The sequence below is a fragment of the Seriola dumerili genome, unplaced genomic scaffold, assembly GCF_002260705.1.
Source record: "Seriola dumerili isolate Sdu_G_001 unplaced genomic scaffold, Sdu_1.0 BDQW01000025.1, whole genome shotgun sequence".
NCBI lineage: Eukaryota > Metazoa > Chordata > Actinopteri > Carangiformes > Carangidae > Seriola > Seriola dumerili.
The window spans coordinates 3,042,199-3,067,743 of NW_019174280.1; the positions used below are offsets into that span (position 1 = coordinate 3,042,199).

Sequence of the window (25,545 nt, forward strand, 5' to 3'; positions counted from 1 at the left end):
CAACAGGGACCCCAGACGACACGAGGCTCCAGACGATGCAAGTGTATTCAATATCATGTGCAAAAATGTGTACTGCTACATGATAGTGCTACTCCCTAGGCCTACTTTTTACCTCAATTACATGATAATTAGGATCCATTAAGTAATCGGGTTATATTGTTTAAATAAATAAAACGTCATTAGAGATGGCAGTTTCTTTCAGCTAATAAATTCAACTAAAATATACAGTTTGTGTCAGTTTTAACATGTTTTGAAAATTACAAAAGTCAGCATATGGCAAATAACTTTGTGCTAAATGTTTTTTATGCTTGTGAATGAAAGTATGTCAAATGTGAAACTTAGCTTCAAAAAGAACAGTGTATTAAACCAAAGAAAATTGATCAAGATGGAAAACTTCCCACTGGACTTGAACGCCGCTTTGGCGCGGTAATCATGAATGATTACCAGTGCGTATCTGATAAAACATTCAGAGGAAATTCTCACAAAACACGTAAAATATGGTATTTTTTATAACTTATAATACATAATTTTATAAACTCAGTCAAACAAAATGTGGATTTTAGATGATCATTAAATGGTTCACTTGATTACGTCCAGCTAATTATAGCCACAGAAGTGTAATAAGAAATAATTTTATACTGCGACTAAAAGCATTTATATATCCATAAAACTAAATAAAGCTTCATTTTTGAGCCATTCTTACTAGACCCACACCAGTATGTTTATCTGTTAACATGACATAGATGTATGTACAATATCTTCTTAGATATAATAGAGTACTTTAAATGTGGATATATTTTTGCATAAAATCTTGCTTTATATTTTTGAAACTGCTGAGAAACGACATTTATTGTTTTAAATGTATGTTTCAAATACATCTGTTAAGGCCTGCTCTTAAACATGACAAGCTGTAGATATAATTTTATTGGACTGATAAGAAAATAGACTGAAATTCAGTTTAAGAAAATATCTGAAGGTTATCTTTCAAGACAGAGACAGGTGTTAATTTATTTCTTATAATGCCATAAATCTTTGTTCTTTATCTGTATAAATCTGTAATAACATTTACCGTTTATGGCCTTTCATTTCAGCTTGGCATAAATCTGAGGAGCTTCTCATATTAAATTAAATCAAGCTGTTGTAAATTAATGTAAAGTGACATGTAAGGTCGAAGTAAAAAAACAAAATGAGAGATTTTAGACAAATAGCTGCGCATTTAACGTCAAATTGTGCAGTGAAATGATAAAATGTAGCCTAATATATACTTTTATGTTTCACAAAAGGGTTTAAATACGTTATTTGTTGTAATATATATAAGCAGAAGTATTTCAAACCTTCCGAACATTGATTTTCGTTCATACTGCTGCTTGCCCCATTAGGATTCACCAACCGGAGGTGTCCTGTCTGCACCGGGTGATCAGTCAGACTCAGTCCTGTGAGTGTGAATAGGGGTTAGTCGTGTCCACTAACAGCAGCTGCAGTGTGGAGTGTACATTACAGTGCGCTGCGCCTCATCACTGCTGCTGCAGCTCCATGATCGAGGCTACAACTCCTACCAAATTAAAAAAAAACCCAAAAACCTCCCTCCGAAAAGCAGCGCCTGTGGTTTCCTCCTCCTGCCTCTCAGAGCCGCAATGAAGGAATGTATTCGTTTGTTCTGAAGTGTCGCTGCTCACGGACATGAGGACTTTTCCCCGCGTCGAGTGAAGATCAGGAAAAAACCGGACCTGTCGATCCACACCGGCAACTCCTGCAGCATCCTCCAAAATATAAAAAAAAATATAAGAAATATATATATATATAGACAAACACTATCTCTCCCTCAGGACTGACACAGACTGACTGACTGGCTGACTGACTGGCTGACTGACTGGCTGACTGACTGCAGGGCTGGATAAATGGATAATAACGCCGCAAATTCGGAGAAATCGCACCTGATACACGAGAAGAATGCCAAGATGTATTCACTAAAACTACAAAGGTGGGAGAAACGTCACGTCTCATTTAACTGCAGCTACATGGAGAATTATACTGCATGTGGGAATATGATGCTATTTTACCCAAACAAACCTAATGTTAAATTTTGCACGTGCATCTCATGAAACATGTTTATCAAAAATGTGAAAAAAAAAACTTTTTAAAAAAAAAATCATGTCAAGTTTGAAGAAAGTGACCAGTAAGTATCGTTGAAGGGGGGGGGGGGGCGGGGGGAGCGAGCAGTGAGGAGTGTGAAAGTGGATTTTCTGTTTGCAGGTTCGTATGTTGTGTTCAGGTTTGTGTGTAACACTAACGAAGCCGCGGTGGGAGCGGCTGTTACTGTGGTGCATGTTAAGCAGGCTGCGCCGCTCTTGCCGGGGCTGTTTTATGTGAATGAACAAATTCATTTCCATGCTTGGCTTGTTTCTGGACAGCCTGTGACAAATGGCCCCGGGGCCAGTTCACTGAGCAACGCTAAAAACTCATCATCTGTCATTAGGGAGGCATGAAGGAGCAGCAGCAGCTCCCCGCACGGTCAGTCTGCATGGGACGGAAAGAAACGGAAATCACCGAGAGTAATTACACAGTAAATACTTGCTGAGGTGTTACGGGTAGATAGGCTACCACAAATAAATCCTGAGTGGATTTTTTTTTTAAATAGAAAATATTAGGAAAAGAAATTCAGAATGAAACAGACATTTCAAAAATAAGGTCTTTGTCCTATACAATCATAAAAAACAAACAATAATTAACAGTTTAGCGCAGGGAAAATGGCAGAAAGTCTGATTCATTTTACATTTTTTAAATGTTTTAAATTTGGAGTTGTAGGGAAAAAATTATGCGAAAAGAAAATTAGAATCAAGTGCAATCTAATTATTGTTTATATCACATATAAATCAAATAGCCTAATTAAAACAAGATCTTGGCTTAAATATCAAACAAAAAAAATATAATTTTTACAACTGGAACATTTTACATTTGATCCTTCAGTAGGAACACACCTGCTGGTTTACAACATCCAGCTCCTGCAATCAGGTGGATTTTAATGTAGACATTTAAAGAAAAAAAAAAAAAACTAATGTGTCATAATCAATATTCCGCATGTAGGGAGGAAATGATCCCTCGTGATGTGGATCGTCAGCAGGCCTCACGATGCGTCTGCTGCCCCTCCACCTCATCAGTAACTGTTGTAATGACAGGCTGTAGGAGCTGGAGCTGGAGCTGGACTGATCCCTCTGATAAACTCTTCCACGCGTCCACAGCAGCTGTTCCTCACCTTTTTTTTTTCCTTTTGTTTTTAAGGCAACACGTGAGGTGACAGGGGGGTTTTACGCTTTATGAGCAAGAGAGGAAGAAAAAACCTAAACCTCCACCTCATCAGTAACTGTTGTAATGACAGGCTGTAGGAGCTGGAGCTGGAGCTGGACTGATCCCTCTGATAAACTCTTCCACGCGTCCACAGCAGCTGTTCCTCACCTTTTTTTTTTCCTTTTGTTTTTAAGGCAACACGTGAGGTGACAGGGGGGTTTTACGCTTTATGAGCAAGAGAGGAAGAAAAAACCTAAAAAAAATATATATATATATATATATATATATGTAGAATATGACGCATTTTTAAATTGCCATTTACAAATATTATCAGACTGTTGCTGCGGATATTCAGGCCTCTGAAAAAACCTTCACTGTGAAAAAAATGATCTTCCAGAGATAAAAGAAATCATTACTATGGGTTCAAAGCCAGGTTGTGCCCGCGTGCTACCGTGTGTTCATTCCCACGTGCGTATGTGTGTGTGTGTGTGTGAGAGAGAGCGATGTGCATATGGCACTACATTTGGGATTTCATGCACCATTTGCACCGTGTGTGCGTTTGTGTGTGTGTGTGTGTGTGTGTGTGTGTGTGTGTGTGTGTGTGTGTGTGTGTGTGTGTGTGTTTACTGTGTCACCTTTAGCATTTTTAGCATAGTGCTTTATAAGGAAGTGGCATCACTCATTTACACTTACATATATGCAGTAGGCCTATAATACATATTATAATATAAAAATATACAGTATGATGCTTTTTATAATGTAAATATATATAAAACATTCAGGTAAGACATTTTAACTTAACCCTTTCAAATGAGTCTGCCTTTGTGAAGGCTCGTGAAAAGTCTCTCTGGCTATATGTACTTCAGTAACAGGTGGAGCTAAAACTACTTGTGGATTAACCACAGTCAATAAACAGAAAATTAATCTGCACCTGTTTTGATGATCACTGAATTGTTTCAGTTATTTAAAAAAAAATGACAACATTTTGTAATGTCAGCTTCTTCTGACACATTGTTTTGTTTCTTTTTTAAACATGATGGTAAACTGAATATTCTTGGATTTGGGATTTTAGATTCTAATATGTGACCTTTCTGCTTTCAAAAAAAAGAAAAAAAATGAAGCTGGTACCAGACAATGTTTGACATTTTTGTCACAACTCAAACAATGACTTCATTATTTAACTGATTTAATGGACTAATTGTTTCAGCTCTAGTTTGATCACTTTAAACAAATAAAAACGCCTGTGAGCGATGGACAAGAGTTCCAACAACAAACTTCACCAAAGCACGACATCCAGAACAGTCTGTGAAGTGACCTCACTTGACCACACCCGAAAAAACTGGCCAAATATAAACCTCAGGATGTGGATCTTTTTTTTCTTTTCACCAACTAAAAACCAACCAACCAATTCTGCAAGCAACCACCTTAACCCTCCATTTAAAGAAGAAATAATAGACATGGCACCATTTTGTATCAGTTAGATCAGTTAGAAAAATAGAAATCTCAAGTAATGATGACAAAAGTTGGTATAATATACAGAACATCAACACATTCCCTTTCATATCATCACTTACTTATTCATTACTGTGTCTTCATGATATTACCCAGCTGTATTTACCAAAGCCTGTTTACTGGATTGTTTGCTCACTGGTAATTGTGACAGTTCTGGCAGCAAGTGAAGGCAACATAATTGGTTGTGGGTTAATGGGAGTTTGGTGGAAGATTCCGTCGCTGCTGCAGCAGCTTCCAGGAAACAGCTCTGAGCCACTCTGGATCTAGATGGACTCTGGTCACCAGCCTGATCTCTGGTGGCTCATAACTTGTACAGTAACATACTCAGATTAGAGGCAAGTGTAACTTGATGTTCCTCATGTATTCCAAGGAGATGGATCGTTAAAATGATTATCAAAACAACCTTGGAAAATATCGTCTCAGAATATTAAATCTGGACTGGAATTATGGAAGACCGATAAATTATCATTAAAAAAGTTTATTGGAGAATGTTGGCTGCATTATAAATTTAACAGAGAAACTACAGCTGTTTATCCTCTGGGGGACATGAATGTGTAAACCAAATGTGATGGCAACCCATCGAACAGCTGCAGTAATATTTTACATGGTGGTGCCACAGGAAAAGTCAAGGGGATTATCAAAATCAGTAGGATTCATCCTCTGCGCACAATGAATATGTGTACCAAACCCATCCAGTAAATGTCAAGACATTTGACATTTGCCAAATCAGAAAAACAACCGAACCAGTCAGAGCTTTGAAGGGATTATGAAGAGGGATGTCGTCTTCTCATGTCAGAGCCAGAAAAATAGCAACAGAAGAAATTCCCACAAAAATGGCAGCAAGCATGAGACCCAAAGTGATCAATATTAGATAAATACAAAAGCATGAGCCAATCACATACAGGAACTGACCCTGCCCAATGACACAGTAAGGTTTTATGGGGGTTATGTCCTGGACTATTTCTGACCTCCTGGAAGTTACTGCTGCAGGCAAAGAAACGGTTTGTTACCAGGCTGTTTCCAGTCTTTTAGCCACTCAATGATATGCAACAAAATGGCAATCCAGTCTCTGTATCAGTCTACAAAAACTCACAAGTGCTAAATAACAATGGCATCAATAAGATCACCATCGACGAACACTTATCCCTCCACAGACAAAGCATTGTTCATTTCTGCTCTGCAGCAGTCTTTTCTCACTGCAGGCACTGTTATGTCAGCTACAAATAATAGTTTATGGCGCTTTGATGAAGCAGATTCCGGCTGTGATTAAAGGCTGGATGGGTTTTTTTTTTTTCCACTGGGCAGCTCCTCTGAGTGTGTCTTCATGTCGTATCATTTCACAGATCACTGAACACTCCCTCAGGTCTCTGCACTGCTGACACCGAGTGTCAACAAACAATGGAACCTGCCCTGTGGGATATTGACTAACAGATGAACGCTATCTCAAAATGAAATCTAATATTCATAATATGTAGGAGAGCGCAGCTTGTGGTCAGCGCTGTCATTTCGCTAACCAAGCACTAAATGCGACAGTTAATAACAACCTGAGTCAATGTCACTTTTAAGGTGGTGCAGGAGGATGAACGCTGCAGAAATGTTCAAACCACCTATTACTTTGTAAGGACGCTGATATTAAATATGAGCCATAAGGAAATAACAGTAACTGTAAAGCTCTTTTATTTCCAAATGAAATAACAGGAAATTCATTTTGGCTGCTTGTATTCGCAATCTTGTTCTTTTGGTCGCTGCACAAAGCTCATGATCACAAATGAGGGTTGGAACGCACATCGACGGGTAAATCCAGAGTTTCGTCTTCCGGCTCAGTTCCACCTTCACCACAACGCTACAAGATACTTAAAGTCCTTCGTTTGTGGCAGAAATTAGCTCTGAACCCAACATCCTGTCCATGAAAATCACTGATGGGATCGGTGACAAGGGACGACCCTGGCGGAGGCCAACACCAACAAGAAACACGCTTGACTTAAGGACTAGATAGCCCATACTCCCATAGTGATGAGTACAGTCAGTTAGAGAAGTAAGTGAAACAGATGGCAGTTAGGAGTGTTGTGCTTAAACTAACAGGCAGTATGTGGTAACAGGATATTTGGCAGGTCCTGATTTCTGTTTCTTAAAAAAAAGGCCTTCGAAGGTTACTCAAATAAAATTTTGTATGTAACTTTAGAAAAAACTGAAACTGGAAAATCCCCAGGACTGTTCTTCCAGACCTCTGACCTCATGAAAAATTCATATGTAGATAAATTTGATATTTTTCAATTGATTAATCCATTCACCCATCTGTTTTCTGTTTCTTATCCAGGCTGTGTTTAATGATAAATGAACTAACTCTAATATTATTAGGAATTATATACTGCTGGATGTGGTGACAAAAATGTGATTTCATAAATAAATAAATGTACTTGGTGAGGAGTATTAGTGTTACTTATGAGGTGATGGTAAACTGTCAGTAAACGGCAGTATATATCTGTACTGGTATGACTGTGGGACAGATACTGAATGGATTTCTATTTGGTTTTAAAAATGTCATGAACCCTGTAGAAACCCTGGGTAGATAGATTTGTTGTACGACTGCAAAGCTTTTGCAGACTTTAGCCATGCTGTGTTTGTTCATCGTTGTTTGTCTGTATTTGTACAAATCTTTTAAAGGCGACCATATTGTCCTGTTTTTTCTGCATAATCACAACATGCTCAAGGCTTCAGAGCACTCCAGTGTGTATCCATGTTTTATGTATGTAGGCTAGGTGTGTGTGTGTGTGTGTGTGTGTTTGTGTTTGCTCTTATGTCCCAGTGGCATAATTGAACAGAATCTGTTTCCCGCTCGGCTGACTCTTTTCAGCGTGGACATCCCCTAAGACGTGTGTGTATGATAAAGGCTAATCATGGTACACTGGCAATCTCCTATATGAAGTGTGTGACATAAAGTGCTTGTGTGTGCGTGTGTGTGTGTGTGTGTGTGTCTGGGTGTGGTTATCTCAAGTGAGCTCAAATTAGTTTTTTTCCACCTCATTAGCCACATCATTGCAGCTCCCTCTCACATGGAAACCTGGTTGTGTGTGTTGATGTGTGTGTGTGTGTGATGAAAATGGAGAAGTCAGCATTTTGTTTTATTTCCATGATTCTAATCCCGCTCTATGTGCGTTGTATGAAGTATATCTACATGTGTCACTCACTGACAGTTAAGTAAGTGTAAGTTAAGTAATCTGGAGCTAGAGCCAGCAGCTGGTTAGCTTAGCATAACAGCAAGACTGGTAACAGGGGGAAACAGGGAACCTGGCTCCGTCTAAAGGTAACAAAAGCCACCAATGAAAATTCGTGTGCTACAGTGTCCTTGTGAGTGTTACCACCACAGTTTTAAACTTCAATAAGTGCATTTTTATTCACCTCCTCTCATGTCTATTTTCAATTTGCTCAAAAATTTGCGTTTAAATATTCTAGTTTAAATATCTCAAAAAAGCTTTAATTCTTGCCTGAGATGGAAAAGTTTCTAGTGAATAAATTGTGACGTACATGAAGTGTGGCAATAAACATTAGAGAGGTAGGAGACTGTAATATTTCCGTCACACATTGTTTTCAATTGTTTGATGTTTGACTGGAGCTCTCTTAGTAACATCACCAGTGGTTTAATGGCACCTGACTGCAGGATTAGTGCCACCATGTCTATTTCTATACACTTTACTCCTGATATTCTCATAACAGTTGTAGATAGAAAAGCAAATTTTCTGGAAAGATTTGTACTACATTTGGATGGAAATTCAACTTGTGTTTTTAGACTTCTACGTTACTTTCACCTGTTTTAAATACAGCTGTGCTTTTTAATTATTTTCAAGGGCATTTGGTGCTTTTATCAGACAGTACAGAGCAGAAAGATGCAACAAAGGTCCTCAGTCAGATCTGAACTGGGGTCGATGTGGTTCATCGCCAACATCTTCCCCCTTCAGCCACAGGGCCGTCCAACTGTTGTTTCAGCAGCATTTCAATTACTTTCGGTCTTGACGTTAAAACATAGTGATTAAATGCCACTGAAAAACAAATTTAGCCGGGTATGAATCTCAATGTCTCAATGTTTCAACGTCTCAATGTTTTTTGATCTTCAAATCCCCAAATCTAGATCAATGCTTTCTGAAACCAGTCATCTGGATAACAAACAAAATCAACATTCATAAAACATACATAACATAACCGATCACACATCCTCCCCACTGTCAGTATTAATGGATTCCAGCTGGTTCTTTACTGGATGGCCTGTCTTAACATTGTTCTACTTAAGTTAACATCGATTGTAACCCACTGTCAGATTTCTACTTTGTTCACCATGGTGGTGCTTCCAAACAATAATGTGCTCTGCTGCAACTTAAATTACAACTGTAGGTCTGCTGTTGTTACAGAATGAAAACACACCTGTAATGTCAATATGTACAACAACAACAACAACAACAACAACAACAACAACTGAAGCCTGAACTATCTGAAAATAGACCTGCAATTATCACAGAGAAGAATCACCACCTCGTTTTATTCTGTTTGCTTTGGATTTCATCTATATGCATTTTGTTCAATACTGATGTCTGAAAAAGTGTCGGTGCAGCATTTTAATGATTTATATTTCATATTATTATTGTTTTTGAATATGTTGCATATTTAAAAAAGAAAAAAAAACACTCGACTGCCTCCAGGAGTTGCCAAAGACACAAATGCTCAAATCCTCCACATAAAACTGCACCAATGCAAGTGACGGACTTCCTGCGTCTTCATGAACACATACCTTTTGTGCCCCTGCAGCTCCTTTCCAGACTCCAAAGAGCAGTTCCCCGACTTCCCTTTTCAGAATGGAGGTGTGGCCGGCGCCATCGAGCTGAAACGACCCGTCGGTGCCCACTGCCACGGTGCCAAAGCCTCGGCGTGTGACGAGAGCGTGGACAAGATGCTGGCCAAGAAGAAACTCTACATTGCCTCGGCCATCTGCCTCGTCTTCATGATCGGCGAGGTGATAGGTAAAAGATTAGAAGCTCAAACCTCTTTCTCACAGAACTGAAATGAATAGAAAGGCCATTTCTTTTAAATAAAAAAAGGGTCAAAACAACCACACATACAATGAAGAGATGAGTGAAAGGCGTCTGTTGTGTCTGGATTTACACCTTTTTTTTTTTAGCTTTCAGAGGTTTTACCACACACAAATGAACACGGATGTCTTTTGGGGTTTTCTACAGGAGGCTACCTGGCCCACAGCCTGGCCATCATGACTGATGCCGCCCACCTCCTCACAGATTTTGGCAGTATGATGGTGAGCCTGTTCTCCCTGTGGATCTCCTCCAGACCGCCCACCAAAACCATGAACTTTGGTTGGCACAGATCAGGTCAGAACCAGAGATCAGACGCCTCTGAGCGCACGAAGGGATGTCTTAAAGGATGGATGAATGATGATTTATTTACTGATGTATGAATATTTAAGAATCACAGAAAAAAAAAACGCAACGGTCACAGAACAGTCCTGTATTTAAAACTTAAACATGTGGAGTTTAACCTGTGCCTGCCACCTGCAGGCAATAACTTTTATAAGTGTTTTTTACCTTCTGTCAGCACGGTGCAAGCACATTTCAAACTTGGCGTTAAGCAATGACTTTCATTTATGCTGAAACGGGGGGGGGGGCGGGGGGGGGGGGGATCAACATGTCTCCATCTTCAACTCTACAATGCTGCTGCCGTTACTTTCCTTTACTTAAGGTGATGCATGTTAGCAGGTGTAGAACCAGTCTGATAATGACCGAACAGCTCCTGTTTGCAGAGAGTCTGCAACCTGCCGAGTGTGAATTTGTGAGTTATAAGCCAGGGGTCAGTTTCATTGAGTTTACAATGTATAAGCTGCGATGGTGAACTTGAGATAATTTCCCCCTTAACTCTAACTTCATCGATTTAATGATGAACCGCAGCGTACCGGACCGACAATACGGACAAAAAGTTTAAACAGATGTGGATGTTTTATTATTTTTTGTGGAGATCAGCGTCACTGTTCACTGTCTCATCTGTAGACAAAGCTGGTCGTTGTGCAGGAAAACAATCTCATCTGCATCACTCAACCCTTCTTTAAACCTTTCGAGGAAAATCCCCACTTATGGAAAGATCTGTGAACTTCTTATATCTCTAAAGTTTATGTGATGAGTCCTTCATACTGTAAAACCTAGAATCACCTCCTCGTGGTTGTCTGACTCCGCCACTCAGACTAGTTTCAGGTTAAATGTTGTCATGATTGCTGTGTGAAATATTAAGTAATGGCTAAAAAGTGTTTTGTGACGTCACACTAACCTTGACCTTTGACCCCCAAAATCTAATCAACTCATCCTTGAGTCCAAATGAATGTTTGTGCTGATTTTGAAAGGGGTTCCCTTGAAGAGTTCTGGAGATATTGTGTTCACAAGGTTGCCGTGACCTTGACCTTTGACCCCCCCAAAATCTAATCAGTTCATCCTTGATTTCAAGTGGACATTCGTGACAAATTTGAAGAAGTTCCTTCAAGGTGTTACTGTGATACTGAGTCTTTGTACGTAATGTCTTATGTGTTTGTGTGTGTGACACACACACACACACACACACACACACACATAGGTGTGCTGTCTTCTTCCGTATTGAATTCCTGCCTCTCTTCCTCCCCTCTCTCCACAGAGATCCTCGGGGCGTTTGTCTCCGTCATGTCCATCTGGATCGTGACGGGGGCTCTGGTCTATTTAGCCACCGAAAGGATCGTACGCAACGACTATGAGATTGATGGCCATGTAATGTTAGTCACCTCCGGGTGTGCTGTCATCGTAAATATTATGTGAGTGCCTCTGAGCGTAATGAGCATTAATGGGTTCAAGAGAGTCCATTAGAACTTCTGGTAGTCTTGCTTTAAAAGCATGTTCCTATAAAACTTGTACTTGAAAACTATGCTCACATTAGCATCAACAGGTATACATCATTATAATTGATTAATGGACACAATTCCTAAAAAAAAATGTATTTGATGTTTTCCCCATGATACCAGGTTCATTATATTTCTATCTTGGGGAAAAACAACAGGTTGTTTTTATAAGATAACAGCATAAATATTTCAATTTCATGAAAAGGTCGTTTTCTTGAGGTAATGTGTATGTCTATAATGCCCCGGACAATGAGGCTATTCTTTTGTGACCTCGAGCAAGAGACTAATTTAAAACTTTTTTTATTTGAATATTAGTCAAAAACCCTAAAGATGTTCAACACGATCATATAAAACATAGAAAAGTATTAAATCTTCACATCTGAGAAGCTGGAAACAGTAAATGTTTGGCATTTGTGCTCGAAACATATGAAATCATCTTTGTTTGAACCGAAGCTGAAATCACATGAACAATAAGTAAAAACCATTCAAATCCACTAAATGACATGCAACTTCATAACAAAGCAAGAAATACATCTCTAGAAATCATGTCAAATATTCTAAAATAATGTAAGACCAATTTAAGGAGTAAAGAGACAGGTATAAAGGGATACAGAACAATACTGGCATGGTCATTAATTACCAGTTTAACTGATGTATGGCATGATTTTTTCTTTTTTTTTAAACAGATATTTGTCTTTGCACAGGGGACTGCTCTGTCTCCCCAGAGCCAGGAGCTGAAAGTTAGAATTGAGGGCGGGGCATGAGTGCTTTAAGACTTAGTGACATAGTGATAAGATATCAGGTGTTGTTTACAGCCTGATATTGCACTGTTGCGTGTGACTGTTCCAGAGGGTTTTTCCTCGTTTTTGACAGCCAAGTATTTGAACCTTTGATCCACGTGCTCAGAAATGGTGGACAATGAATTTTCTGTTGACTGATTAATCCACTTATCATTGCAGCTGTAGAGTAAAGTCCCTCTGTGTCTCTGTAGTATGGCTTACATCCTCCATCACTCCACCACCTTCCACGCTCACGGCAGCGGTTATCACCACATCGACGAGGACGGTCAGAGCCCCGTCGCACACGGCCACGGCCACGCCCACACGCTTCTCGGCGGCCACGGCAACACGAGCGTCCGTGCCGCCTTCATTCACGTGGTGGGAGACCTGCTGCAGAGTGTCGGCGTCATGGTGGCGGCGATCATCATCTACTTTCGGGTCAGATATAGATCACATTCATGTTAGGGTGAGATGTCAGTTTGGCCCTTTAAAATAAAAAAAAGAAAAAGCTCAAATATGATGCAGTAATCCTGTATGAAGCATAAATTCTTCATTCTTATCATTATAGTCTGTTTTCAATTGAGTTTGTTCAATTGTCAGTTTCTTTGTATTTGAGCAGAATATTCTCTGCATAATAAATCTTATAATAGTGAATAACAAAACAGTGACTTAAAACATCGTGCCAACCACAAAGTGTCATTTAAAGGCATATTTAAAGTGTAGAAAATTAGCTGAAGAAATCATGAATGCTTTCATTTATCCTGAGTCTGGTACATTGTGGATGACAGGGTTAAATATTCCTGTCATCATGCAAGATGTTCCCCTTTTTTTTTCTGCCCCGAGCGTTTGAATGCCTCATGACTGTGGAAAACACCATCTGATGTCTCTTTAAAGCCTCCATAACCTCTTTTCCCTCTTTCAGCCTGAGTACAAAGTTGCCGACCCCATCTGTACATTCCTGTTTTCTGTCTTTGTCCTCTGCACCACTGTCACCATCCTCAGAGATGTCTTCAGGATACTCATGGAAGGTAAGGGACCAAGGGTTCAACAGTTTTTTTTTCTTATGCTCAGAAATATTTGGTATAAATAAAGGGATACTGGTGATACTGACAGGGAAAACAGTTTTGGCACAAAGTTAGGACCTCAGTTAGGCCTGATGTTGATTTCATTATTGAAATTTCAAAACATGAAAGTCAATAGCTGCAATTTTACCACCACAACAAACTACTGATCATTAAGAAAAACAAAATTAATATCTTTTAAGAGATTATCTTAATATAATCTCTGCACGTCTCAATTTAAGAAATGTTTTATGAATTGTTATAACTCAGACAGGTATTAGCTTTTACAAGGCTTAAGTCAGGAGGAAATTAGTTTAGCTTAGCATAAAAGCTGGAAACCAACATCTCTAAAACTCACTAATTAACATGTATCTCGTTTGTTTCATTCGTACACAAACAGAAACATAAAAAACACAGAGCCAGACTAGCTCTTTCCCTATGCTTCCATTCTGCATGCTAAGCTAAGCTAATTGCCTCCGGCTCCAGCTCTGTTCTTAAGGGAATAGTCACAGTCATGTCAAAGAGACTTATTACCCTTAGTTGGTTTCTTCTTATTTGTGTTGGCTACATATAAAACTATAGTCTGGCAAGTACCCCTCCGTTATTCATACAAATGAAATAAGATAATAATAAGATACAGTGTGTTAGAGCTTTAAAGATGCTGTTCTGTGTTTTTTTTTTTTTTTTTTGGATCAAAGTCTATTTATTGAGTATTTCCACAGCATACAAAATACAAACAGAACAGTTTTATCCACGAGCTCACTCGCCCATCAAACCACCAACGAGACCATTTTTGACGACTACCAAAGAGGAGAAACATAAATATCATGGAGTTACATTCTCTGCTTCCATTTTTTCTGCCAGATTACACAGGGGTCTTTCCATCTGAACAGTATGTGATAGGTGATTTGTTAAACCTGGCAGACCCAGGATAGCTGTTTCCCTCTGTTTCCAACCTCTGTGCTATGCTAAGCTAAGCTAACCAGCTGCTGGGTGTATCTACATATATGTAACAGACCCACATGAGCTGAAGTGGTAACTCGTCTGCAGCTGTGATCAAGCTGTCGAGTTTTGACCCGATCTGACAAGGTCAGCTTCACATGATGCTCAGGGATGTCGAGTTCTGTGTGTTCCTGAGTTCATTAAGAACATCACGTTAGTGTAAAGACGGCAGTGATGTCTCGGTTGATGGTAGATGGCAAGACTCCCCCATTTTCAGCTTATGAACATGGAATAAAACTAGCCCCAGGATTTTGCTGCTGAAGCTCACAGACCTCTGCGCTTCTGTCAACGTTCTCGCTCCGTCGGCTGTTTTAACTTTTGAGTATATGCTGAACAAAAAAAAAAACAAGAGCACAGATGGTCACATCCCGGGGATGTCCTAAGATTTTTGGGACATTTTAAAATTCTCTTTGCACATGAATGAATTAACTGAAAATGACCCCCCCCAGAAGTGACACCTGAGGCATCTTTTACAACACTCAGTAAAAACAGAACAAGCCTGACGAGGTTAATGAGTAGCTTGACGCCTGCGGTGTTCATTTTATGCCATTTTCAGTGATGGCTTTGTTTATATTATTGGCAGCAGTGGCATTTATGCTCATAAATTCATCCAAATGATGATTCAATATTTAAACAGTTAAATAAAACATTACAGGTACTGACTGTAAGTGGTTACTATCTGATTATTTGTCCATAATTAAACTTAAGGTGTAAAAATATCACAACCAGACTTCTTTTCATCTTCAGAAATATTAACTCAACTTCACTCTGGCAGTTAAGAGTACCATTTACAAACTGTAGGACCTGCTGTGTTCATTTGTGGCCTTCTGTTTTTCAGGTTCTCCTAAAGGAATAGAGTTTAACTCGGTGAAGGAGGTGCTGCTGTCTGTGAAAGCTGTGAAGTCAATGCACAGTCTGCACCTCTGGGCCCTGACGCTGGGCCAGGCACTGGTCTCTGTTCACCTGGCCATAGGTAACGTAACACTGTGATCCACTACTACAACACAGCATTTAGCACTAAGTTCTTCTCAAGTTTTAAATGAGAGAGTAGAACAACATCCAGTACAACAGACTCACGGTGTTGTTTTCTGGGTTCACCTCAGAGGAGGGTGCCGACCCTCAGTCTGTGCTGCAGGAGGCCACCGATCTGCTCCACACCAAGTTCGGTTTCTACAGCATCACCATCCAGGTAGAGCTCTACTCTGAAGACATGAGCCACTGCTCCCACTGCCAGGACCCCAGTGACTGATACCGATACTGGACTGGACTGAACTGGACTGAACTGGACTGGACTGCAACAGGACATGGAACCGCTCAAGCACATTCTCATTCTCTCTGGGTGGGCTGCACCGGTGAGAGATGTATCCACAACACAGCTTCCTGTTAAACAAAAATAAAGTGGACTGAGGTTTTGGTAGATTTTTTTTGTTCGCCATTAAAGTCACAAGAAAAAAGTCAGAGAATTCATCCATGTGTTGGTTGTCAAGTGCTGACGCAGGAGCTCCATGCTAACAAGGACCGTGCTAACTAAGTCCTCCTGGATGCATGGTGCTCCAGTCCTCTGGGTTCCATGGGGTTTTCACCAAATACTGGAAATATTTCAGAAGAACTGAGGTAAAGTGAGGTTAAACTGCACATGGGGTAAATAAGGTGCTGTCTTGTAAAGACAGAGCCCAGACGAAGACAGCTTTCCTGTCCCAACAAATATGCAACAGAGCCATAAGACCTGCTTCATCTCACCTCATTCTTGTCGTCCAAAATTTTGGACTCATGTCACTAAAACACAAGTTCATATTACAGTCCTGCTTCTCAAATGATTACTTATTGATAGATACATTATAAGTTATCTATAATAGCAAAATTTGATCACCAGTTTCGCTAGCTAGCTCACAGCTAGTTCAGTTTAAAGTAGCTGAAAACCTTTAATGAACTCATCACTGCAGCTCAATAAGAAAGTTAAAAGTGTTTTACTCACACTCGAATCTCCACACACGCTGCCATAAAATGTGCATTAATACGACTGACCAACAGGAACAGCAGGCGTCCTTTTGAAGCACAAAAGTAAAAATGGGACCAGGAGATGTGGTAATGACAAGTGTTGTATGTATTGAATGGATGCTAGGCCAGTTCTAGAGTACCAGTAGTTATAAACAATGTTTTTTGGTTTTCTGTTCAACCGCTATAGTCCTATACTTAAATAAATAAAATGACATATGAAAAGTCAATTTAAATAATGATAAAATATAAATATACTATATTTATATTTAACTATATAAAACACTGCCTGATTTTTAGTATCTCATGTAAATTCAGGAAACTGCCAGATATAGGAGCACGTGTTGCTCTCTATTACTTTACAGAACTAGGGCTATTACTTATTTTCTAACCTCCCTGATAAAGCGACATATACACAATAATAATCATTCAAAACCCAACATATTAGTATGAAGCAAACAATAGCAACTGTTAGTATGGAGCTCCTGATGTAATAACCCACCGGGGACACATGGATGACTTTGATGTCTGTATCTTCATCGCTACCTGAACCACACCATCATCTACCAGATTCTCACTCAACAGTCCACTGTCATCTTTCTTCCATCAGCCGGCCTCCCACTGAAGGTCAGACTGGGTGATCTGCACTGCTAGCTGCTCATAAATTACATTTTTTAAAGAGTTTTACTTGCTGAAAAGTTCTGTGAGCTTTATTCTTGACATAAAGTCATTGCAAACATCTTTTATGGAAGAAAGGCATGAATAATACCTCCTTACAAATATAAATTTGTACATACTGCTGGTTGTTGCCTTAGAGAGATCACGGAAAGAGCGAGGGTCACATTGTGTGGTTACAATACACCATACAGACCTTTAAACCTGCTGATTAGTACAGCAAGGGTAAATATTTTTACCATTTCAATCCACATATCTGTGGCATTTGTCCTTAAATGGAGCTTAAAAACAGCAGCTATCAAATTTATTACACGACTGGCAGACAACAACTATTCATGATGTCAGTGCAGCCTCTCAAGATACTTCCAGGCTTTGGGACGTGCAAACCTTTTGATTTAGGAAAAAGGGCATTGTTAAGTCCCAGTAAACCCTGAGGTGGAAAAGTACAAATGTCGAGGATTTTGGTAAAATGAGTCCTGGTCTGGATCCTTCGCACAGGTCTTAAAACCTGCAGGATCCTGACCTGTGCTCCCATTAAACCTTAAGCTATAATTCACCAAAACATACCGGCTCAAGTGTCTAATAATTCAGCCAAATCTGGGCTTGACCAAACTTGCTCCTGTACTGTATATCATACCAAAGATCTGTCTCCATGCTGGGAGGGTTGGAGGGTCAGGAAAATAAGATCATTTTACACGAGTAAACATCTCGATTTGAGCTAAATTCACTGGAAATATAATGATTGATATGTAATTGATGCTTCTTACAATACAGACAACCACAAAGCTGGACACATTAAGGGCTATTTTTGATGGTAGGTCTTTTAGTAATTTTGTTGTGTTGCAGGCATTTCTTTGTTTCAGTTTCCAGAGTCAAACACACACACACACACACAAAAAACTCTATAAAATCACCTTGAGAGCGAGCTAATGGTGGGCACAGTATTGATACGGACTGAGCTGGAGGAGAATGAATAAGTGTCAGGCTGAAAAAGCGTTCAGCCACTTCCACTGAGCAGAGATTCAAGTCTGAGGGCAAAAGTGATTTAGTCCAGGAGTCGGACGATTAGTTTGAGCTTCACGCTATCATCCATCTCATCTATCTCTCATTCCTCCTGTAGCTCCAGTGTTACCCATCCATCTGCTGTATGTCTCTCTGCTCCCTAAGCTGTCATCTATCCGTCTGCCTATCCATCCATCCATTTGAGCTTCGCAAGTCATACAGCAACAGTTTTCAGTTACTTTTTTAGTTTACTGACCTATAAAGTGCAAATTCATTGTAGTGTTCCTGCTGCCATAAAAATCTAGTGACAGTAGTTTTACCAAGACTAATGCTACATTGCCGCAAAGTTGGCAGAACAGGTGAACCTCACATTTTTCCAAATTTGAGGATATTTAACCATTCATAGATGGTTAGTCTACTACAAGAAATGTCATATTAAAAATTCACAACTGGCTACATTCATTTTTGAATATTTATAGCAATTTGTTACCAAGGGAAACCAGATGCAAAGAAATAGTATATAGCTCCATTTTAATTAGCTGAATCAAATCTTCCAGCGTCAGTGACTTTGCAGCCATTCTATCACTCGTTGGTTGACATTTCTGTAGCTCTTTTCATCAAGTATGGGATATCATAGTTGTCAGAAATTCCCCCTTTCTTTTCGAAATTACCCTGTGAACGATATGACATGAACACGGCATCCGAGCCCCGTTAGCAATAGCAGCTCATAGAAGCTGCTGTTGTCCACGTCATGGTAAGATGTTCATCGGTTGTCATTGTAACCTATTAAATAAACATGCTAACAAGTTTGCTGATATCTTACAGCCTTGTTACTTAAGTGGCGGAATATATAAAAATCGGACATTAGGTTGGCACTAGAACAGGTCAAAGAGGGTTAGGAGGGTTTATTAGCTTGTTCTAGCTTGACTCATTACAATTCATCACTGTAATCAGGTTATACTAGTATGCAAGCTCTTGTGTCTAAGTGTGAATTTTGGGGTAAAGATCACACTATATGGTAATGGGATCATTGAAATCAACAAGGTTCATGGAGACCAAACCAATATTCACAGCAAGTTTTACAGCAGTCTAGTCATTTGTTATGTTGGGTACAAAACTGATAACTTGAGACCTGAGGGAGTAGCTAGGCGCCGTATAATAAACAAAAAGTTGTCTGGGGAATAGGAATGTGCTCACTAAATTCAAAGTGGAAATTTGCAGATGAATGCAGATGATTTAAGAAATAAGAGCCATTAGATTACCAGGATCAACACAGTTCATCCTCTGGGGACCATTAAAGTCCAGAGAAATTTTCACAGTAGGCTACTCTGTTGTGTTGACAACAAAAATGATAATTTGACCAAATTAAGGAGTTCATCCACTGGGGAGCGGGAATATGTCCAGAACATTTCATGGCAAACTGTCTCATAGATTTTGTTATTTCATGCGTACACATGGAAACCTTGGGCTAATGGTTGTATTTGAGGAACAGATCAAGGGAATATCAAGTTCATAAGAATTAGATGATTAAGCTTCATCATCTAGGGACAGAGAATATCTGCTTATTAGTTGTCTTTTCTTATCTACTGGGAGGCACTAGAGTAAAGGCTAAATGACATGGCAAAGTGCCCTGTAGATTGCATTACTTCTTGTGTACATGTGGACATTTTAGGGTGATAATGGCACTAGAGAAAGACTCATCCTCTGGTGACAATGAATATACACTGAATATTATACAGCTATCCTGGTCATTAGTTGTTGTGTGCAAAACTGATCATTTGGTCTGAGAGAGGCACTAGGGGAAAGGTTGTGTAATGAACAAAATGGTAAAGAGTTCATCCTCTGGAGAGCAGGATTGGCTCAGAGCAATACATGGTAAACTGCCATTTAGATTATTATTTCTTGAGTACATGTGGACATTTTAGGGTGGTCATAGCACTTGAGAAAAGACTGATCTAATCATTTGGTTACAGGGAGGCACTAGGAGAAAAGGTTGTGTAATGAACAAACAAAAGAAAGTTCATTTTCTGGGGAGCTGGAACATGCTTTAATTTGATAGCAAACTGCCGAATCAAATTAAATTTAATGAAATTTTGGACTGATGGTGTTGCTAATGGGATGATCATGGTGTCATCAAGATCATTAGGATTCATCCTCTGGGGACCATAAACACCAACAGCATGTTTCATGGAACTTGGTACAAGCCAATGCTTTGGACTTGAGTAAAAAGAATAATTTTTTTTGCACCAAATAAGAATGGGCAATGAGCCAAACGACATGCCTGTTATGTTTCACAGCTACTATAAAGTGTTGATAGTTGCTTTTAAAGAGAGGACAGTTGTACATTGTAAACGCCTCAATGACATCCATTCTGATCCAAATACTTGCATGGTTGTTAGCTGTTATTCAATATCATGTACAGTAAGACGTTTCTTGTTCAACTGCCAATCAAAATATGTTGATAGACCATGCGGAGGATAAATCAAAAAAATATCTTCTTTAAAATTCTATATTTTCACCGATTTTTAATGAGATCCTGTATATTTAAATACACTTTTCCTTTTGAAATCATGCAGAATGAGAATATATATGGATCCAACAGCTATGAATACTAAGTTAAAACAAAGTGAATGTAACGAAGACCAATGCATTTTACTGTACCAGTTTTGATATAAATGCATATACTGCTGCAGTGTTAAACTGGAGGCAAAGTATTCTGAAAAAGTTTGTTTCATTCCAGAAAAACACCGTTCCTGTTTGTTCACTATGAAAGTCTAATGTTTGAGAATGCTCTCTGTATTGTGCTGTTGCTGTCTGTGACAATTATACTTTGTGTGACTGTTGTAAATATGTCAAATATTGTGTATTATCTGTGTATGATTTTGTGTATACTTGTGTAAATACATTTATCTTCCTTGTACAATCGGTCTTTAAAAAGCCCTATTTGTCTATGTGTTCTGGTGATAACGCGTTACTCCACTGTCACATCTGTGATGTTTGATATTTCATTTTTATGTATGCCAAGAGTTTTTTGTAAAGTGAAATAAAAGACTGCAGATGATGGAAAGAGGCTGGATTATTATAGAAGAGAGACAATGTACCAGGGCATTAAAACTAAAGCTACATAGTTGTCGTTTAGATCACTTATCCAGTTACAACAGGCCAATAGACACTTTTTTTTGGCAAAAATAATCTCAGCACAAAGTCCAATAGTAGCTTTGATTGTTTCACCTGACTTTCACCTGATCTTCATCAGCAGATAGAGTTCGCCCACCTGTAATATGCTTGTTCCAATTTCCATGTTTTTTCTGAGCACTTTAGGAAAACAGCAGCAGTTGACAAACATCTACAATTTCAAAAACATCTACAAGTCCATCCGCTGATAAAGATCATGTGAAACAATTGAAAGCTCCAGAACTGCTAATAATAGACCTTGTGATGAGATTGTTTGTCAAGAATGAACTTTCAATCTCATCTTTATAATTTATTCAAATATTTGTTTTTATTACAAAAACATTTATTATAGGCAACATTTCAAAAATAACAACAGAACAGAATAAGAGCAGGTCCTGTACGATTTGATACTTTTATGAATAACAAGATAATGATGTCAGTAATTATTTTTTCATGACTGACATTATCATGGTGTTAACTAAACATCATTCATAAACTGTCAATGTGATTTGTAAATAACTAGAAAGAAACTAAACTGATAAGTATGTTTTCAAACCCCTAAGTCAACTTCTGGAAATAATTATATATTTTAATGTTTGTTGACACTGAAAAATAAATTAGATCATGTCACAATACTGCTGCTGTTACAATTTAAAAATTTTGACTCAATCATCAAAATAACAATAATAAATTCAAAAGGTAAAGAAAAGAACAAGACAGAAAAAGACCTAAAGATTAGTCAACATTACATCCAGCAGAGTTACAATAAAAATATTCAAGTATTTCCCCTCAGCTATAACCTGAGTTGTTAAACATTATAAAAGAGAAAAATGGTCAAATACAAAAATACAGCAGCAAAAATGATCTTTAAGACACACTCTTAATCGTTATTGATGTTTTGGAACTCAGTTTGCAGTTTTAAAACATCAATGGTGAGGTGGGTTGGGTTTAGGGGGCACAATAACAAAATCAGTGTATTTTTAAGGTACTGTAAAAAAAAAAAGAAAAAGTAAAAGTATGTTGTTAAGAGATTCTTGTGGCTAAGACTCTGGAAACAACCCTAGCACAAGTGATTTAATTGACCAACCAATCAGACGAGTTAACAAACGACATTGACGTTCTTGTAGCTGTACACTCTTGCTAGCAAGGCAAAGAAATCTAAAAAACTAAAATTCACATAAACGGCAATGGAATGTCTTGATGATTATAAATTGAACAGAATCAGAACCGAAACAGAATTGTTTAATGAATGAGAAAGCCAGAAGGTTTGCGGTTTACCCCGTTTCTCACATTTTGTTACGCAGTTCTTTATATCATCGATGTTGTGACCAGAATCTTGTTTGTTTGCTCACATGTCAGTAACGTCAGCTTTGCATTATGTTGACAGGAGTGAAGAAAGTAGGATGTATATTGTTGGTATTTTTAACGTGTTCAAAGTTTTTATGGACAACAAACACCCGACAGTGATGTAAAGTTGTACTGCAGGCTCTCAGTGCAGCTTGACATCACTACAGATGTCCTTAAACCACAGGTCAGCAAAAATATATATTTTCAGTTGTTTTTTAAAGGGTAACTACCTCACATACAGCAACAAGCTTCTGTCCGAGCATATGTTAAAGAATGCAACAGCGGAGTGGAAAAGGACGACTGTAGGAGGCGTGGCTACATAGCATGTGACGTAATGGACAAGACACAAGGGACACTGGTGTGACAGTGTAAAAATATATACTTACCTGTGGTTCCACATTTAACTAAAACACTTTCAGTTTCATGGGAGAGTTTTTTTGAGCTGCTGTTGGTCAGGTTGATCATTTGTTTATGCCTGAACACTGGCCACTTGAAAAATGATTAAAACAAAAAGATGTACAGTAAATGTATAGTGTATGTGCTAGTGAAAATTGATGTTGTTTTCACCACCCTTTAAGTACTTTTTTGCAGGTTTGTGTTTTTGCAGTCATACACTCGTGTGCCAGTGTGATCCACCTTCTGGTTCTGAAGTTAAACTCCTGCTATAGCTGCTCTGTCTCGGTGTGGACGGCCTCCGTCTGCTCTTTTGGGGAGTATAGTGCGTTGAACTGGGCCTGGTTCTTGCTTATCATATCCTTGACATGAGGGCTGATCATACTCCTCAGACAGTTTAGCCTGACCAGCCCCGTCTGGCCTGCGGACGCCACCCACATATGGCAGTTCATGTTCGGGTTGAAACGCACCTGAGGAGAGGAAGAAGGCAATAAAAGCAACTGTCAATACAAGAAGTCATTTCATTTTCTGCAGTCTGCCCACAGAAACTTTTCCTTTTTAGCTTGTTTATAACAGTTCACCATTGGCTTATCATTAACGCGCTGCGCTGGTGTAAAACAAACCGCGGTGGATGGGAGAAGTTGAAAATGTAGGGTTGTGATGACACTCACAGAGCTGTGACCGTAGTCGTTGTCAGCTCTAGTAAAAAGTTCACTCCTTACTGGTCTCCACCACCGCCTCTGTGCTGTCTGCTGTGTGTGTGTGTGTGTGTGTGTGTGTGTGTGTGTGTGTGTGGCTGCAGCCTGACACCAAAACGTGGTTAGTTTGTGGTTGATTTGGCTCAGGCGCTGTGCTTTGAAAACCCTGTGTGACTGAATAGGGTGTGTAAATCAAATTATTTTTTCTAATTCATCACGTTTCTCTCAGTCTTTTGCGATGTGTTTATTGCACGTTTATATCGCGATGACGATGAAACTACAATTTATCGGTCAGCACTAGTTTGAACCCACAATGAGTTCACACAGGACAGAGGAGCTGTTACATGTGAAGCTAACTGAACGAACCAATAAAAAGCAAAACAACTAATTACAGGTTAAAAACCAGTTCTCCAATTTTTGCTTCTGTCATTGTTGGGCTGCAGGAAGTTGTGGGACATCTAGTTGTTTATGTCTCTGATGCACTCAGACAGGGACTCGTCAAAAAAGAACAAGCAATGTGTTTCTAGCGAGCGGTTTTACCTCTAAGCATAACTTCCATAATTTCAATCCCATGTGGAGCAGCCATGTCTGTGACTTTCCCCCTCCACCGCACTGCTAATGTTTTTCTGTATTGAGCCACTCCAGCTTTCTCTCGTAATGCATGTACACTTAAAAACAACAGTTCTGCCGTGACCTTTATGGAGCTGATAAAGTCCAGATTTTGGCGACATTGTGCTTATTTATAAAGAACCTGTAGCTGACTGATGAATGGACTCCGATTGTCTGAAAACTTTTACGTCTACTTGAGTAACTCGGTTTATAAACGAATGATACCTTCATTCAAGTGCATGTTTGTCCATCCTCTTTGAATGATTCAGCTGTAGCTCTCAGTAAGTCAATACCACTGCCTCCTCCTTCCTTTCCTTTACTGACGCTCATCTATCCCTCTCTTCATCACTATAAATCCTCCAGGTGTGCCTCGTCTTTTAATCTTTATTTTCCTCTCCTTGAGTCACTCTCTTCTCCTGCTTTCTAATCCATTTATCCCCTTCAGACAAAGAGCCGGACACAAAACCAATGGCGTTTGGGTTTTTTGAGATCGGCCCGTGAAGTGTCCGTCCATCATCTCATCCCAGAGGGCACGGCGACACCCTCCACTCTGCCTCTCTTCAAATTAAACACATCAAATCCTCAAATGGCTGCTTTCCACCCACCCCCCACCCCCTCCCTCCTTCCACTGAGGGTGACATTTTTCTCATTTTACACATCATTACATTCAGTCCGTCTTTATAGCTGCCCATCAGAAGAGGAGGAAGAGGATCCTCTGTCATCGCTTTCCTCTGTTTCCTTTCTCTTTCAATTTAGTGTTTTATCTTTCTCTTCTCTCCATCTTCTCCATGTTGAGCTGCAGCAGGAGTCTGATGATGCCTCGCACTGCGTACATGTTTGTGTGTGTGTGTGTGTTATACCTTGTGCAGTGAAGCCAAAGGCATCTCATCCAGGTTCATCTTTGTCTTCACTTCTGTGTCTTTCATGCGTTTCCACAAAGCTCGTCTCTCGCTTCGTGCAAAGGTTCGCTGGAAGTCGGAGGAGATGGTTGTTAGAGTGTTAAAGGTAGAGCTGCAACAACAGTCAGTGAATGAATTAGCCAAGCAACCAATTAGTCGATCAACAGAAAATCGATCAACTATTTTAATTAATCGCTTGGG

The 25,545-nt window shown here is 39.3% G+C and overlaps 2 protein-coding genes across 2 annotated transcripts in view; one reads left to right on the forward strand and one right to left on the reverse strand.

The window, feature by feature from the left end:
• Window positions 1-1,898: 1,898 nt before the first annotated feature.
• On the forward strand, window positions 1,899-15,801 carry slc30a3 (solute carrier family 30 member 3). Its single transcript, XM_022764988.1, has 8 exons — window positions 1,899-1,981; window positions 9,595-9,806; window positions 10,023-10,169; window positions 11,473-11,626; window positions 12,702-12,927; window positions 13,412-13,517; window positions 15,391-15,525; window positions 15,656-15,801. Exons 1-8 carry the CDS (start codon window positions 1,899-1,901, stop codon window positions 15,799-15,801), a joined length of 1,209 nt encoding a protein of 402 aa, XP_022620709.1.
• A 5,944-nt stretch (window positions 15,802-21,745) lies between these two features.
• gtf3c2 (general transcription factor IIIC subunit 2) overlaps window positions 21,746-25,545 on the reverse strand; it is a 29,068-nt gene continuing 25,268 nt past the window's right edge. The window contains exons 19-20 of the mRNA XM_022769262.1: window positions 25,306-25,413; window positions 21,746-23,608 (exon numbers count right to left, since the gene is read on the reverse strand). Coding sequence (XP_022624983.1) covers window positions 23,408-23,608; window positions 25,306-25,413 — 309 coding nt within the window. The 3' untranslated portion in view covers window positions 21,746-23,407. The remainder of the gene's footprint in view (window positions 23,609-25,305; window positions 25,414-25,545) is intronic.